Source organism: Culex quinquefasciatus, chromosome 2 (assembly GCF_015732765.1).
Source record: "Culex quinquefasciatus strain JHB chromosome 2, VPISU_Cqui_1.0_pri_paternal, whole genome shotgun sequence".
NCBI lineage: Eukaryota > Metazoa > Arthropoda > Insecta > Diptera > Culicidae > Culex > Culex quinquefasciatus.
Genome location: NC_051862.1, coordinates 106,453,601 through 106,472,081, shown reverse-complemented (window position 1 = coordinate 106,472,081; position 18,481 = coordinate 106,453,601). Strand labels below are relative to the sequence as shown.

Below are 18,481 nucleotides of genomic sequence, written 5' to 3'. Positions count from 1 at the left end.
AATGTGCTCCCGTACCACCATACCGCATGAGGCTGCGAGTTGATGCACCGCTGGCCGTTGTCGTTCGTGACGGTGTGTAGGCTGTTCGGCTCGATCACCGGCTTGTACATCTCCTCCCTTCCTATGCGGGCGTTCATATCTCCGATGACGATCTTGACGTCCCTCTGCGGGCAGTTGTCGAACTTCTGCTCCAGCTTCGCGTAGAACGCTTCCTTCTTGGCATCGGATAATTCCTCGTGTGGGTAATGTACGTTGAAGATGTGATAGTTGAAGAAACGGCCTTTAATCCCCAACCTACACATCCGGTCGCCGATCGGCTCCCAATCTATCACACGACTCCGCATCTTGCCCAACACTATGAAGCCGTTTCCCAGCTTGTTTTCGGCTCCGCCGCTCTGGTACATGGTGAGCTCCAAAGCATCATCCTCCCACATCTTCGCTCCCTTCCAGCACATCTCCTGCAGTGCTACAACATCGAAGTTGCGGGGTTTGAGCTCGTTCAACAGAGCGTACTCATACCCATCGAATAGCGATCTGCAGTTCCATGTTCCGAGTTTCCAATCGGTGTCCTTTTCGTGCCTAGGTCTGTGCCGTTTGTTCCGGATCCTTATTCCTTCTTGATTGTTCGTAATGTTGTTATTTTCGGTATGCAGCCGGATTGGGGCTGCGATACCTAGTCTCGGGGTGGGGCTGCCACCTTGAAGCTACCGAGACCCAGCTCCGGTTTTCTCTCGACACCGTAACGGGGGCCTTTCTCACGAGGCCTAACGGCATAGCTAAACCCTCCGAAGAGGATGGAGCCCCCCTTCCCTGTCAGCATACTACCATAGTTCCCACCGGGGTTAGTTACCCGATCTCTCCAATGGTTACTAGTATCCCGGCTAGCGCCGCGGGGAAGCCAGTGTATCGGAGTTGCTGGCATGAGGCTAATGGACCGCTTGGTGGGTCTATTTTATTCCTGCGGTACTCGAAGTACCTATGGTACGCCATGTCCAGTCATTCGCCACCCGAACTTACCACAGCATAAATCTTCTTGAATTAATTCATTGTTTTGTAAGTTTTTCTAAGGTTTTTAGTCATTTTGGTTGACGCGCTCATACCCTTCCCCCAGCAATTGTCTCTGCTTACCTTAACTATTATTAAGGTTAGGCCGATTAATTCGAAAGTACCCAGTCAACTCAATCGGAATTCAATTCGAATCGTTTACGTATTCCGTTTCAAACGCAACAACCGATTCCGTGTACGTATCGGTTGTTGCGTTTGAAACGGAATACGTAAATGATTCGAATTGAATTCCGTTTCAGAATTCCGATTGAGTTAACGGGGTATTTATAATTTCAACTCTGAGGTAGGTCTCCAATATAATTTGACCCTTGCGAATCCAATTTATTATTCAAAAACATAGGTTATGAAAATAAGCACTTCCAATCTGTCGTTGACGGCGCTAGCCGGGATACTAGTAACCATTGGAGAAATCGGGTAACCAATCCCGGTGGGAACTATGGTAGTATGCTGACAGGGAAGGGGGGCTCCATCCTCTTCGGAGGGTTTAGCTATGCCGTTAGGCCTCGTGAGAAAGGCCCCCGTTACGGTGTCGAGAGAAAACCGGAGCTGGGTCTCGGTAGCTTCAAGGTGACAACCCCACCCCGAGACTAGGTATCGCAGCCCCAATCCGGCTGCATACCGAAAATAACAACATTACGAACAATCAAGAAGGAATAAGGATCCGGAACAAACGGCATAAACCTAGGCACGAAAAGGACACCGATTGGAAAAACATCGGGCGTTTCGATGGGTACGAGTACGCTCTGATGAACGAGCTCAAACCCGCAACTTCGATGTTGTAGCACTGCAGGAGATGTGCTGGAAGGAGCGAAGATGTGGGAGGATGATGCTTTGGAGCTCACCATGTACCAGAGCGGCGGAGCCGAAAACAAGCTGGGAGGCTTCATAGAGTTGGGCAAGATGCGGAGTCATGATTGAGCCGATCGACGACAGGATGTGTTGAGGATTAAAGGCCGTTTCTTTAACTATTACATCTTCAACATACATTGCCCACACGAGGAATCATCCGATGCCGAGAAGGAAGCGTTCTACGCGCTGGAGAGCGAGAGGATCGATCAGATACGCCCGCATAGGAAGGGAGGAGATGTACAAGCCGGTGATCGGACCGAACAGCCTGCACACAGCCTCCCGCTGTATGGTGGTACGGAGCACATTCTTCCCCCGGAAAGACATCCACAAAGTCACCTGGACATCGCCTAACCAACGAACAAAAACACAAATCGACCACGTCCTCATCGACGGCCGATTCTTCTCGGACATACGGAACATCCGCACGCTGTCCGCGGACCACTACCTGGTGGGTGCAAGCATGCACTCAAAACTGTCGACGACGGAGCCGGCTCCCACCGCCGTTCAACACCGAGCGGCTGCAGGACACGGCTTCGGCTCAGCACTACGTGCAGCAGCTGGAAGCGAGCCTGCCAACGGAGGAGGAACTCGGCGCTGCCTCGCTCAACGATGGATGGAGCAGAATATGCTCATCGGCAGTGTCGCTGAAGCGTCCGGTAGCAGCGGGCTGCGAGGAGTGCCAGCGACGACGAGAAGAAAGCGGTGATGCTGAGCTGAGAGCTGCAACTGATGAGCGACCAGACAAACAAGCGCTGAAACAGCAGACGGTCTTCAAGCTGAAGATCGCGATCGCGCCGAAATGGAGCAGCTGTTCCGGCAGAACGAGACGCGAAAGTTCGAGAAGGTAAACCGGTCCCGCAAAGGCTATGCGCCGCAACATCCGGAGGCCTTCTTATGGACAAAGGCGAGTTGTTGAACAGGTGGCAGCGAGCACCTCAACGGCGATGTAGCGCATGGAGACGGCTTTGAAGCCCAACTTGGACCGCCCGCTGCTGACCAACAGTTCCCGGCACCTGATCGGTGAAGAAGGAGATCAGGCTGCAAAGCTGAGGCCGGTGGGGCTCTTCAAATATGGAGGAGAGGTTGGCGAGCAATCCACTTGGTGATTTCTAAGATCTACAGAAGAATGGATGGATGGTGTCGTGTGTCCCATCTACAAAGGGCGATAAGCTGGACTGCGGCAACTACCGCGGCATCACGCTGCGATAAAATCTTCTCCCAGATCCTCTGCCGTCTGCTGACACCGTACGCACGGAGGTTCGTATCAAGCGGGGTTTACTGGCGCTCGGCCACCACGGACCAAATTTTCTCGCTCCGGCAGATCCTCGATGCCGTGAGTACAATGCACCCACATCTTCATCGATTTCAAGGCAGCTTACGATACAGACCGCGAACAGCTATGGCAGATCATGCACGAGAACGGATTTCCGGACAAACTGACTCGGCTGATCAAGGCTACCTTGGATCGTGTGATGTGTCACGTGCGAGTGGCAGGGGAGCTAGCGGACCCCTTCCAATCGCACCAAGGTTTACGACAAGGAGACGGCTTATCCAATGCGCTGTTTAACATCGGACTTGAGGGAGTTGTGCGAAGAGCGGGTCTAACGAGAGGCACGATTTGCAACAGGACAGTCCAACTCCTTGCTTATGCAGACGACATTGACATTATAGCGAGAGACCTAGAGACGGTGAAAAGGGGTTACACAGCCTTAAAGACGCAAGCAAGACGAATTGGATTGGCCAAGAATACGACGAAAACAAAGTACATGAAAGCTCAAGGACGTTGTGACTCACCCAGCTGTGGATGGCGATGTGCTGGAGGAGGTCGTGTGCGTCATGAGCTTAGATCGGACTCGTATCCACTCCGCGATCGCGCCTACTTTGGATTACGGAAAACCTTGACATCTCATCGCGCCACGAAGCTGACCCTGTACAAGACACTGATTAGACCGGTTGCCCTCTATGGCCATGAGACCTGGACGCTGCGGCAAGAGGACGAACGAGCCCGAACGAGTACAGCTCAGAACGAGTGGCGAAGGCGCATGAACCACGAACTGCACGCGCTGCTGGGAGAACCGACAATCGTCACCCTGGCGAGAATCGGGAGGCTCAGGTGGGCCGGCCATGTCGCGAGGATGGACGAAGACCATCCTGTCAGGATGCTCTTTGACCGCGCGCGACCGGTGGCACAGGCCGAAGAGCAGGAGCACAGCGTTCACGATGGGGTAATCAGATCGAGGCGGACCTAAGAAAGATCTGCAACCTAGGAGACTGGCGAGCTGCAGCCCAGAACCGAGCAACATGGAACAACCTTCTTGATACAGCACGGGCACCGCGTATGGTGTTCTAAGCTGATTGGTATGGTATGTATGAAGTGTTCTTTTGTTGTGCGAAGTGCGAGGAATACTGTGACGTCAGTCACTCGGAAGATCTGAATCGAAACGCCGTGAGCAACAGTTTGTAATTGTTGTTGTCTTCCTTTTGCCTCGGAAAAAGGTTTTAGAACGAACGTGTTCCGCGGTCGGAACTGAAACGCATCGCTGCTAAACAGAAGGTTTGAGTAGAGTACGTTATCCATTAGTGGACCCCTTTCCTATAGTGGACCCTCTGAAGGGTTTTTGATGAAAAATTCAATAAAATCACAATTTCAACCGTGTTGTTGTCTTCGAATCTTTTATTTGGCATGTTCAGCATCATTTAAAACAATGTTGACTGACATTGAATTGTCCTTTTAACCAAAATAAGTGTTTTGAATTCGACATCTGAAATCAGCCATGGCCTCTAGCAAAAGTTTCTCTTAAACATACAATAAATGCTTGTTGTTATCAACCTAAACGCATTTTTTTTTTTCAATTATGAGTATAAATATAGATGTTTTCATGTTAAAAGTACCAAAAATGCTGAAGCCGTTAGAATTTATAATTAATCAAAACTATAGTTAATTGTAGTTTACTGAAGCATCATAATTGCAGTTTTAAATGATACTTTATAATGATAAATCAATAACAAAACTATTTTTTTTAAATAAACATGCGTGGTTTTATCAGCAACTGTTAACAAATCTATTGTTTAGTTTCGGTCAACCATTTATGTAAATAATATCGAAAAAATTGCATCAAAATTACTTTTTTTAAATTATTTTTATGTTTACAGTGATTTTCTCTGATCTTTTTCGGAAATAAATGTGTTTAAATGTCTGTTAGATTTTGTTGTTGTTTGAAGCCAAATTTGTTAACAAAACATATTTGTTTATGATGAAAAGTGAGAAAAATCCATCTTTTATTCATTATATCTATCATAAGACCTACACCATGCATCAAAACATCAAATATCGGTAAAATTTGGTATAAAAATAACAGTTTGCCTATAGTGGACCCGGGTCCACAATCGGATTATGGACCCGGGTCCACTATAGGAAAAGGGGTCCATAACAGGCAAAAAAAACTTTTTTTTCAATTGGCTATTTTTCTGCTCAAAAACAAATAACTGATGAAACAAATAGTCAAAATTGTTCAAAAGACTTCAGATTTCATTGTTTTGTACAAATGGTTATGAAAAAGTGCTTAAAATATTGAAAATTTGTGAAAAATGTGCTTCGGCTCTACTAGGGGGTCCACTAATGGTTAAAATACCCTAGCACTGTCCGGAGAACGAAGAAAGTGATCCGGAACGTGTGATCGCGACGGAATTAGCCCGAAGGCGTTTCGTTTTGAAGAAGAACGCTCCCCATCGTCGTCGCCACCCCCCAGTTAACTCAATCGGAATTCTGAAACGGAATTCAATTCGAATCGTTTACATATTCCGTTTCAAACGCAACAACCGATACGTACACGGTACGTAAACGATTCGAATTGAATTCCGTTTCAGAATTCCGATTGAGTTGACTGGGCCTCACCGGCGCCGCCCGGAGTGAAGGCAGGTGCCAAGCAGAGTGCTGACAGGAAGATGCAAAGAAAGGCAGCACAAGAGATGCCAGCGCACAGACGGATGATTGGTGTGAGTGAGGTCTGGAGAGTGCATCAGCGGAAAGTACACAGGCAGAAGAACGACAAGTGGATCATGGTACGTCGACTCCGACGTCGCGCCGATTATACTGAGATCACTGATTGATGTCTGGCCGAGGGTGAAACCGGCTATCTCGGTGTTGGAGCGCAACCCCGGAGAGAACGAGCTGTGGAGCGAGGCGTTGGACGAGTACGAAGAGAATTATTGAAATCGCATTTTTTGCTCCTATCCGAAACGTCCGGTTGCCGCGAAAGAACTACAATCCACTCCTTGAAGGCCAACACAACCAATATATAAAAAAAACAAGCTAATCCCGACAAACTTCGTCTTGTCATTTTTTCACTTCTTGACGTTTTTAGCCTCCTGTGATCAAAATTTGATTTTACGCAACTTTTCCCATACAATATGCAGATCTTCCGGAATCGGTTCCGGAGTGGCCAAAGTTGTTACTCTTTAGCGTAAGAACCTTCCTTGGGCTTATACGAACCCAACGCAGCAAAGAGCCCTCCAATCCGACTTTCCGTTATCAACTGATGCGCGTTCGAACAAAACCGTCGAAATTTTTTATATATATAGATGTTCCTAAGTAGTGTTTCCATGACATGCAGCGCCTTAAGCAAAAAATCTAACTAGGATTGAAAAACATAAACTTTCTCAAAAACGGAAAACGATTCGTTTTGCGATACTTCCAAAGTGAGTGCTCCGTGAGTGAAAATTGGGCGCGAGCGTGGGGCAAACGCGAGCTGAAAAATCGGAACAAACGTGAGCGCGGGCAAACGTGAACTAGCTCGCGCAGCGCTCCTCCTCACGAATGAGCAAAAAATAAGGTGGCGTTTTTTTTAAATTATTTTTTTTTACTTTTTTTAATTTTTTTAATTCTTTAATTTTTTTTTTATTTTTTATTTTTTTTACTATAATACAAAGTTGAAAAATACTCTAAAACATTATTAGGTTATAAGAATTACGAAATTGTGAATTGATTATTTACTTATAAAAACTAATTGAATTGAAATTGAATTGATTTTTTTCTAAATTAAAAAAAAAATAATGAACTTATTAAAATATTTTTTTTTTATTTTCCGTACTTAATTCGATTTGATTTTCCGTACATAATTCCATTTGATGCGGTAGCAAACAGGCTGAAAACCGGGTAGGAAAGTGAAATCCCGAAGAACTGAGAGCAAATTTCCTACCGCGACAGGTGGGGTATCCTACCGCGACAGGTGGGGTAGACGTCGGGTGCAAATTTGATGCGATTTTTGCTACCAGCGCTGAAGATGCACACGTCACTAGAAAAACAATTTGTTGCTTTGGCACCAAATCCGTGTTGCCGTCGGAGGTTTGGATGGTGATGTTGGCCATTTCGCCAAGTAATATTTTTACATACTTTATATTGTTCTTTATTAAATAAACAAAAAAAATGTGTTCACCCACCGACATCAATTTTCGTCAATCAAAACAAGATGGAGGAATTACAACAACCCAGTCAACTCAGTCGGAATTCTGAAATGGAATTCAATTCGAATCGTTTACGTATTCCGTTTCAAACGCAACAACCGGTACGTACACGGAATCGGTTGAAAACGGAACGAATTGCATTCCGTTTCAGAATTCCGATTGAGTAAACTGGGAAACTTGGCTTACACACTGATCGAGTCATACCGAAATAGGCTCGACAGAAAAAGGCGGAGAGAAAAAGCGCGGCGAGAGTGGAAATCGCTCGGTTCGATTTATTGGGAAGGCAGACAAAAATCAAAATACGAGCGTAACCTGTCAAAGCAAGGCTGTATACACTGAGCAAAAAACCCACGGTTTATCGAAGTGTTCTACACATGATCTGACCCTGCTGTACAGAGCACTCAAATATCAATAGCAAAACACTTGAATTTTGGGCACCAAAATATACTGTCAATTCAATAGCAAAACACTTGAATTTGACGTGTTGCGTCACATGAAATACAATATTATATTTATTGGTTTTAAATAGCTTTTCTTTCTATAATCAATGCATGTTTGCATGTCCCTGGGCTTTGTCATAATGAGTGTCATAGGTTTGATGCTTGTTTGGCAAAGAGTATGATTTGATTCGATGTGGAATTAAAATCGAAGTGTTCAGTATATTGCTGAAGCTTCCATTTTTACACATGGACACCACTTCATGCTGCGAGAACCCACTTTGGCGTAGTCTCAGGGCTTAATCGATGGCCGGTAAGCTGTCATCGAGACAAGGAGGTTCTCTGATAGTGGAAATATCACATTTGTACAATGAACCGCTACATATGTGATTTTCCCTATCTTAATGTGGGTGTTAGGTTAGGATGCGGGTTTACAAAAATAGTGTTTGTAGAATTTAGGACTTTAACTATAAATATCAACTTTTTATACTTTGCCTTTAGTTATTTAGGGACAAAATTAGTAACAGTGAATTTAGTAATTCTATCAGAATCGGTGATTTTCATTCAAGTAGCATAAAAACCATTCTGATTTGTCAAAATTTCCATAGAGTCTCGATCAATCAATAGTGAAATGATATCGGACTAAATTCGTTGATCTGTTGAACTAACGGTTGTCGGATTATGATTGTATCGACCATTGTTGCGAATCGAGGATCTACTGGAATTCTGACGAACAAATGGTCGTCTCTTTTTCAATTCACGACTTGTAAAATATCAACTGTTATTTTTTTGTTTTTAAAAAGAAGCCAGACAGGTTTTAAAAGAAACGTTTTTTTATTAATAATTAAAATGTCGGGAATTAAGATAAGAGTAGCTTTCGGATAGATTGCTTTAAATCTTGTATTCAATTCAAGTTAGGTAGTTATCCGCAAATGAATATTTGGACTTATATGAATAATTGAACATTTTGGACTTATAAATAACACACAACTGTGCATTTATTCTAGAGTCAGATCCATACAGCGTCAGTGTTTATTTGGTCGAAGTGTACTAATTCATTGGCAGATCTGATTCTAGTTGTAATGTACGACAAGACTACTGACGGACGTGACAGGACGAGGGCTCAGTTTAGAGGTTTCGACATCAACGATGTGCGACTGGATCACCCTCCCAAAAAAAAAAAAAAAAAAAATCAATGCATGTTTGCATGTAAAAGAAATGGATTTCGATTTTTTTTAAATAAAGAAGATGTTGCGCAATTAATTTTTTTGGCTGCTTTTATTTTCTAACTTCAAGAACAACTTGGTGTGTAAAAATTTTGTAATTTTTTTCATCCGGTTGTCCCGACACCACCACTGCTTCCTGGGAGGTTCCTCAGCGTCGGCGAGTGAAGCACCGGTGCCGGCGGAGATGGAGGCCACTGCAGAATCTTCTTGTTGATGCGGAATTCTCTTTGGTAGAACCGCGGTGGTTCCATCGACTCAAACTGTGCCTTGACCATCCGAATGACGCATAGCTTGGCCCCTGCATCCGAATCTTGCTTCTCACTGGCACCGCTTCCTGGTACGGCATCTGCAGCTCTTTCGCATCCTTCCTGTGAATCATACAAAATAAATCCAAAAATCAAAACAAAACCCCACAACAAAAATTCTCTCTCCACTCACCAAATAGTCCGGAAAGGAACTTTATCACAAAAGTTGGCTTCTATCCGGGAATCCGGGAGACCAAGCCCTTCCGCTGGCCATACGGAGCCCGAGCCCGAGGACGCAGTCTTGTGGCGATGCTCATCTTCACGGTCACAATCCGGGCAGGCAATTTACTGGACTGGAACATAGCGGCAGCGAACTCACGCGGTCTGCGAAAAACGAACACACCGGACGGCCAAAACTTTCAAATGAGGAAACAAAGCAAAGCCTCATGAAGCTGTCGCGAACCTGCATTTCAAATCAAAACAAGATCAATTTCAAGTGTTTTCCTCATCACTTTGAATAGTTCAACACAGTGGGGCAAATTCATGAGCAAAACACTTGTAATTTTTGAGCCACCCGAATGAAAATAAGGTGTCAAAAAATACCAAAAAGTCAATCGCCAAAACACTTGAATTTAATAATGGATTGGATTGAAATTGAAACACAAACAAATTAGATCTAAGATGCGGCTTAATTGAATCATTCAAGTGTTTGGGCACTTGGAAAAAAAGGGTGGCGTATTTTCAGTGTATCATAGGTACTCGCGATCTTGATTTACATAAGTGTGAGTGCATCACTCCGTGCCACGAAAACAAAAACGAACGAACAATGGACTGTGCCAGGAAAACCAAAACATAAACAAAGTCAGCTTCCATCGGAGTGAGAGAGTCGGTGATAGCGATTTTGACAACCGCACTACTACACACTCAATCGCGAGTACCTTACACTGAAAATACGCCACCTTTTTTATTCAAGTGCCCAAACACATGAATTACTGAATAAAGCCACATCATAGATCTTATTGGTTTGTGTTTCAACATCAATCCAAATCACTATCACCCTGGGCATGAGTAGAGATCTCAACGCCGTTAGCAATGTTGGCTTAAAAATAAAATTCATTGGATAATATCACCCTCCCCCCAGCCAACATTTTTGCCATGCAGGCCCGCTAACACTGTGTCTAGGTAACACCTAGCTAGGAGCGATCAGTGGACAAACACAAGAGGTGATCCCAGGGTCGATTAGGAGTTCATGAAGCAAATTAGTCGTCTCCCACCCCTTTTCAATTGAAAAATGAACTCTGAAACCAGCGTCTACTCACAACAACAGAAACCGAGGCCTCTTCTAGGCATTGTAGGGTCTAAATTACTGTTTGCCATACAATTTTGAAATCAATGTTTAGAGTATTTAGGATAATTATTTTCAACATTACAATATTTATCTGTTTGTTATCTCCACATAACTTTCTATAACAGGTTTTAAAAAAATACTTTCTGTTGTTACCTAAGCCTTTTGCTTGTTCAACAGACAATTTAGAAATGATAGGTGTTAAGCGGAATTAAGCTAGACCATTTAGAAATTTAAAAGTGCATTTAGGTTTAGGCACACTTATTTTGCCCATTAGCTTCAGTTTTGTTTTTATTATTATTTAGAGAAGATTTGTAGGGTTTATTTCTTCCTAATGAGTTCTTCGTTCCTTAGAAATTAGGAGAAAAAAGATACTGCCGCCACCTTTGCTTAATATTTGCCCAGCCTCATCAGCGGAGCTGGTCAAAGGATGACCAAGTCAAACTCGTTACTGACCAATTCCGACATCTACTGGGGGGTCGTCCTCTTAAAAGCTAAGTAACAAATCAGTAAGGTAATCGTATTACAGGCCTGCCTATTATGGTCATGTTGAATACGATTAACTACAACACTAACCATTTAAACTTTCAGCAAACAAGACTTATGACGGACGTGACAAGACTAGGGTCTGTTAAGCTGTTAAACATTGTTTTCTGTTGTTTTCTTTGCTTCTGGCAATTAATTTCATAAAAACCATTCTGATTTGTCAAAATTTCCATAGAGTCTCGATCAATCAATAGTGAAATGATATCGGACTAAATTCGTTGATCTGTTGAACTAACGGTTGTCGGATTATGATTGTATCGACCATTGTTGCGAATCGAGGATCTACTGGAATTCTGACATCAAATGGTCGTCTCTTTTTCAATTCATGAACTGTTAATCTATTTTTTTGTTTTTGTTTTTTTAAAGAAGCCAGACAGGTTTTTAAAGAAACGTTCTAGATTTTTTGGCTATTAATTAAAATGTCGGGGATTTGAGATAAGAGTAGCTTTCGGATAGGTTACTTTAAATCGTGTATTCAATTCAAGTTAGGTAGTTATCCGCAAATGAATATTTGGACTTATATGAATAATTGAACATTTTGGACTTATGTCAGTCAGATCCATACAGCGTCAGTGTTTATTTGGTCGAAGTGTACTAATTCATTGGCAGATCTGGTTCTAGTTGTAATGTACGACAAGACTACTGACGGACGTGACAGGACGAGGGCCCAGTTTAGAGGTTTCGACCCAAAAAAAAAAAAAAAAAAAAAAAAAAAAAACAATAATCCAAATCACTATCAAATGCAAGTGTTTGGGCGATTAACTTTTTGTTATTTTTGACACGTTATTGTCATTCGGGTGGCTCAAGATTTTCAAGTGTTTTGCTCATGAATTTGTCTTGAACTATTCAAAGTCAACGTGATTTTCCACTTGAATTTAATATGTTTCACTGATTGATTTTAGCGCGACTTTTATCGATGGGTTGAAGCGAGGCTCGAACGAGTAGCACAAAAAAACTCTCCCGTTTTCAACTGGCCAGTAGGCGCAGTGGTAGCGTGCACGACTAGCAAGCGAGAACCTGTATATCGCTTGTACGTACTATTATTTTTCAACACCATTTAAAATTCAAGTGTTTGGCTATTGGAATTATTTCATTGCCAATCACCGCAATTTCAAGTGTTTTGCGATTGATATTTGAGCAAAGAGAACAGATGTATGTCATTGAACAAACAGCATTGAAAAACGTGTGTTAAAATTTAAATCAAAATACGTTGAAAAGAGCTCCTTCCGAAGTGCGTATACCGCTTAACTCAATCGGAATTGTGAAACGGAATTCAATTAGAATCGTTCGTGTTTGCGTACTTATTACTTTTTCTACCTTACTAACTTTAGCCAATATTCTAATTTCTGTTCGTACGCAATACAATTCTTAAATGACTTCTTATGATACCAAATCAATAATATCAAGAAATATCTGACTGATTTTTTGCGTGTTTTGTGTTTTATTTTTAAAATTAGATTGTACGCAGTATCAATCGAATAGTGAAAAGAAATGGTTTGAATGTTCATCCGGAAACAATATCCTGTCTTAAATGTTTACCGATAATTGGAACCGACATAGATTCGGAAGCTGCCAGAGAGAAAAAACTTAAAACGTTAGAAACCCACAAATCTCGCATTATTAATCTGTCCAAAAAGGAACGCAAACGGAAGAAAAAATTAATGCAATTGGAAAATGAACTATTCGAAACAAGGGCGGATGAGAACAAGATGCTTCTAACAAAGAAAAAATCCGATCTCGTCAAGTTGGTGTTTACCATACTGTTTCGAGTTCTTAAAGTTACGCCGGTTTCAAAACTATTAAGCGCTGCTTTAGAAACCCTTTCAAGGTATGTAAATGAAATTAATTTTCGATCATATAAAATTCATGGAGATTTTTTTTAGGTTTGCTCACGCCATCAACATCGATTTTTTTTCTGATTTGGTTGAAATTTTGAACAGTCTATTGAATAGCAAAAAACTAGGGTATAGAGAGGAACTGCATTGTATTCAGGCAGTTTTTGCAATTTTAAAAGGACAAGGCGAAATTATGAACATCGATCCGGTTCGGTTCTATTCACATCTCTACAAAAATCTGCTGACAATACATGCTGGTAAGTGGTTTTTCTTCTATAAGCACCTTTCGTCCCGTGTTTTGGGATACTAGTCGCTTACGTCATGCAGGTGGCGGCTTCCGTCAGTATCCAAGTTCGGAGTCGTCAAATTGTTGCCATGCGCGATCCGATTGGCAACCTTCAAAATTCAACGGCGCTAAGTATTGCAGTTCCTGCAGCCAATCTTGCAAAGCCGACATCAGGTGCCGTCTCCAATTGCTCCAACAAGCTGGTGTCATCCTACTGTGGAACCGCACTATCTACAATTAATAAACTTGATTAAAAACCTTCAAGCACCGGATTCAACATGTCTGCCCACCTGACTGCCGGTGTCGGAACAAGGAAAAGTTGCAGGCGGCTTTTTCAGTTCACTTGGCCGGACTGGGTTTCATTCCACCGGTGTCGTGACAACCGGTCAGCAGTAGGGTGCCAACCGTATTGCCCACAGGATGGAAAAAGACTGGAAGATGCAAGAAAACCGGTACTGAGTGGAGTTAAAACTTCCGGAACGCTGTGAAGAGGCTTGCCACCTACGGGCGGTTCAACATTCCAGGCTTTGGCCATGTTCTCGTTCACATCCTTCACCGTGATGTTGGCCAGCCTGGTTCAAGGGATTGGACTTGACGCGTGGATTCATCAGAACGATGTCCCGCTTAATGTCGAACCATTACTCGTCCAAGGCTCATCTTTACCGTATCAACATGAGTGATACGAACATATGCGACTGTGGGCAGGGTTATCACGACATCGACCATCTCGTATGGGCGTGTCCGGATCACCATGTTCACAGAATTAAGTTGAAAGATACCCTCAGGGCCCGAGGAAGACCACCAGAAATCCCGATGCCAGACGCGTTATCTCAACTAGACCTTGATGTTCTTTATCCGATCTATCAGTTCCTCTTAGATTCCAAAGTATCCATTTAGTTTTTCTTCAGTTAGTTTACCTTCAGTTAGATTTCCTTCAGTTAGTGTAACTCGCCTTCACACAAAGCCGTCGTTTCTGGTTTGCACCGGAAGCAAAGCAAGACACCGAGTTGCGGCTGAGGACAAAAGCAAAGGCCAGCAGAGCCAACCAACACAGTATGGGGTATTTCCATATAAACGAGCGGCCAAAAATATTTTTTTGCTTTTTTGTGACTTTTTTGTGTTGTTTGTACTTTGTATAATGAAAACAAATGAATTTTGACATTTTTCCAAAAAAAAAAAAAGTTTAATTTTCGATTTTTTCATATATTTGAGGCCACATGCATTAAAGTGGTGAATTTTAATATTCTTGCTCTGTCTATTTGATGCCGGTTTATGCTATGTTAAAGTTTCTGATTTCCGTCCAATCTCCCTCCCCTTCTTCTAAGGTAAAATCCACCTGTCTTTGGCATAACTCAAAAAGTGCACATAAGTGCACTTTGAAATTTGGAGACAAGATAGGACATGGTTCAAATTTTAAGCTACAAAATTTTCAGATCGCACAAATGCACACAAAAAAAGTACTCCATTAACAAAGTTGAAAAAAAACTAAATTTTGAATAAAAATCCATCTTTTTTGATTTTTATTATTTTTTTTAGCCTGTAAAAGTGTGTTTTGTAAAATGTTATTGAAAAGTTGAATCAATTACCTTTCTGAATATATATAAGGATGCAGGAAAAAATACATGAATAGCTACACAGTACAACTATGAAAAATAATCATTTTTTTGTCAAAAAACATGTTTTTTCTTACCATTTTCGCCTTTGAAGGTCTGCAATTCAGTGAATTCTGATCCTACAACTTTCAAACTCCGGATTTTTCTTAGTTAGAATGTTTATTTTCGAAAAAAAATACCAAAAAAATAATTAGAGTATGTCGGTTTTTCGATTTATGGCCGCCTGAAACCCCATAGTGCAACACCCCTACACAATCCCCCTTCCCTTCCCACGCCTTGTCTTTAACATCAATCCCTTCCCTACTAACACTGAGTAGGCCGCGAGTAATCGCCTCCCCTCCCACTAACATTTACACTCAAGTTCCTCTGTAATTACTATTAGCATTAAGAACAATGTACCGTAAACCGGGGTGACATTGATAGGATTTTAATTTATTTTTGGAATATTTTCCAACTGGTAAGGGTTTTCTCAAGACTTTTATTTTTAAAACATGTACTAGGGTAGGCCACACAAGGTCCATGCACTATTTTTGAAAAAAGGTTTTTTCAATAGTGGTTATACAAATAGTTGCGTTGAAAATTCTTATTTTGAATACCGGGGTGACTTTGATAATCATAGTTTTTGTTGTTAAAATCAGGTTAAAAGTGTTAAATGTTATTTTTACGTCGAACGTACCATTGCTAAGGTTGCTGATATAGTTTTTAACAAAAAAAATCAATGTTTATATTATGTTAACTATGCTTATAAGCTTTAAACAAAATACATATAAATTTTAGATAAAATTGTTAAAAAGTCTGAATTTTGCCTGCAATTTGTTAAAAATAGTTTTGTTTATAAAATTATCGATTCATATTGCATTTTAAACAGAATTTGAAGCACGAATCAAAAGTTTTCACATTTGAATGAAATTTGTTCAACTGAAAGTGCCTATAAATATGAAGATTTTGCTAAACTATGTTACAAAACCACATGATATTTATTATTTACAAACTCCGTTTTCATTCTCCTAGTGGAAAATTGTCCGAAGAATCCGAAAATGCATTCCGTTTTCCGATTTGAAATCATGTTCATTGAGAAAATTATGACACTTTGAGAATTTGAAAATAATGCTATTTATCAACGTTTTCTTAATTAACTTTTTAAACTTTTCAAATTTTAATGAAAACTTCTTCTAGAATTACATTGAACCTTTCTCTACCCCGGTCAGTATGATTCCATACAATTTCGTACGTATCTTATTTGTACTCTTCATTTTGCGAAAAAATCTCAAACCTATCAAAGTCACCCCGTTTTATGGTAATTACAAAAGCCGACTCGAACCTAACCAGGTCCCAGTACCGAAAAGGACCTAATAACAATAATTTTATGAAGAAAAAAAAATCTATACAGCGTCAGTGTTTATTTGGTCGAAGTGTAATAATTCATTGGCAGATCTGGTTCTAGTTGTAATGTACGACAAGATTACTGACGGACGTGACAGGACGAGGGTCCAGTTTAGAGGATTCGACATCAACGAGGTGCGGCAGGATCACCCTCCCAAAAAAATATTTGATTCATGCACTGCTTTTGGTGCATTTTTAAAGCTTTTGACGCTTGGCGTTTAAATTAATTTAAATATATCCCCCAAAATTTTCATAAAAAAAATTAACGAATATTAACAATTTTCGGTTGCAAGTGTCAAACGATCGCAGTTGGCCTTAAAGCGGTAAACGCACTTCGGAAGGAATCGGTCAAGAAAAATTTCAAATGGGCAGCAGCGGCAGCGAAAGCAAGCCAGATAGGGTGAAGAAAAGCCCCAAGAAATCGTTCCCTCTCCTTTGTTCTGCTATTCGTAAAGCTGTTTCTTGACCCCCTTCCTTCTGATCTGCGTACTAGCCTTAAACAACACTGAGCAAAACTTACACAGCTTAACGAAGTGTTCTACACATGATCTGACCCTGCTGTACAGAGCACTCAGAAATCAATCGCAAAACACTTGAATTTTGGGCACCTAAAGATGCTGTCAATTCAATAGCACAACACTTGAATTTGATGTGTTGTGTCACATGGAAAACCATGTTATGTCTATTGGTTTTAAATGATTTTTCCTTCCATAATCAATGCATGTTTGTATGTAATAGAAATGGATTTCGGTTTATTTAAATAAGAGAAGAAGTTGCGTCATGAAATTATTTTGACAGCTTTTATTTGCTTGTCAAAAATGGAACATTCTTTTTGTTGTTAAATTGTCTCTTCTTCCGGTTGTCCCTGCTTTTAGGATCGTCCTCCTGGTCAGGTTCGGGTTGTTCGCCACCACCGCTTTCTGCGGAGATGGAGGCCCCCGGGGAACGTTCTTGTTGATTCGGAACCGCGGTTGGTTCCAACGAATCAAACTGTGCCTTGACCATCCGAAAGACGCATTGCTTGGCCCCTGGGTGGAATGTATCGAATCCTGCTTCTCACCGCTTCTTGTCCTCACCGACACCGATTCTCCAGCGCCCGGCGGGTGTTTTCCTTAATTTCATCAAACGCTTCTGGTACGGCATCTGCAGCTCAATCGCATCCTTCCTGCAATTCACACAACAAACCAAGATGTTTGATACCCATATTGCCCAAAATCGTATGGTTCGGTACTCCAGCCAGCCACTCCAGGTTGTGGCCAATACTGTCAAAATGGCCATTTTCATCACCAGTATCAAAATCCATGATGTTTGATACCCATATTGTTCAGTCTCGTATGGCCTTCCATCGGAACACCCCTGAGAGTTCTGGCCACTCCGGGTCTTGTGACCAGAATATTCCGGCTGGCCTGCCTCCGCTTGGGTTGCTCCTTGCTCCAGGCCAGCTGCTTTTCGGCCAACTGCTTCTGGGCCATTTGCTTCCAGGTCCAAGTTGTTGTTTACTCCTCGGCGTCCAGCGATAGAATGATTTTGTAACTTTCCCTTTGTTACAACCCGCTCAGTCGCACAAAACTCCCCAAGAACACCCAGGGTCGGCAAAGAGGGAAAAGACCACTTCTACGTTTTCCTGGCACGTTAATTGGAGAATCTGTCCTAACAACCTACTCCCTACGCTATCTAACCGGACTTACTTGGGTGGTGTCAGTGTATGGGCCCGTTGATCAGGTACTCTCGGCGTCGCTCGTGGACATCGGGATCTGGTGCATTCCCTGACGCGTGGGTGGTCGGATCTCGTCCACGCTCCGTCCCGTCCTTGACCTGGGACTTCTCGTTGCCTGCCGTCTCCTCCTCGTTGGAAAGGCCTTTTGTTTAGTGTTCACCGTCTTCGACCGGAGTCGCACAGACTGAATATCTTAAAAACTAACATAGAATTAAACAGTCAAAAAACATAAAAATATCACATCGCATCAAAGAGCTAGAATTTTACGTTTGAAACGTTCTCTGGTCATGCTAGGCTCGTACTCGTCAGATACGGAGTTGAAAATTCGGCAGCAGCGGTCAATTGGTCGGTTGTATCCATATAGAGTACGATGAAAGGGAATCATCAGGAGGGGCTCTTTCAGCGTCCGCGCTGATCTATGCACCGTGATTTCTTGATTTGCGGGCAATCGATGCGACCGGTCAGAACATC

At 42.2% G+C, this 18,481-nt stretch overlaps 1 protein-coding gene and 1 long non-coding RNA gene across 3 annotated transcripts in view; one reads left to right on the top strand and one right to left on the bottom strand.

The window, feature by feature from the left end:
* The window catches only part of LOC6047603 (nucleolar complex protein 3 homolog), a 36,143-nt gene that overhangs the window by 6,181 nt on the left and 11,481 nt on the right, over window positions 1–18,481 (top strand). Inside the window, exons 3-4 of one of the 2 annotated variants that reach the window (XM_038255839.1) lie at window positions 12,634–13,004; window positions 13,060–13,268. The exons of the other annotated variant lie outside the window; for it this stretch is intronic. Coding sequence (XP_038111767.1) covers window positions 12,634–13,004; window positions 13,060–13,268 — 580 coding nt within the window. The remainder of the gene's footprint in view (window positions 1–12,633; window positions 13,005–13,059; window positions 13,269–18,481) is intronic. 2 annotated transcript variants of the gene reach the window in all.
* On the bottom strand, window positions 9,078–10,113 carry LOC119767382. The gene is made up of 2 exons (XR_005277479.1): window positions 9,479–10,113; window positions 9,078–9,408 (listed from the first exon to the last, which is right to left on the bottom strand). It is a non-coding gene; the product is annotated as an uncharacterized LOC119767382 (long non-coding RNA).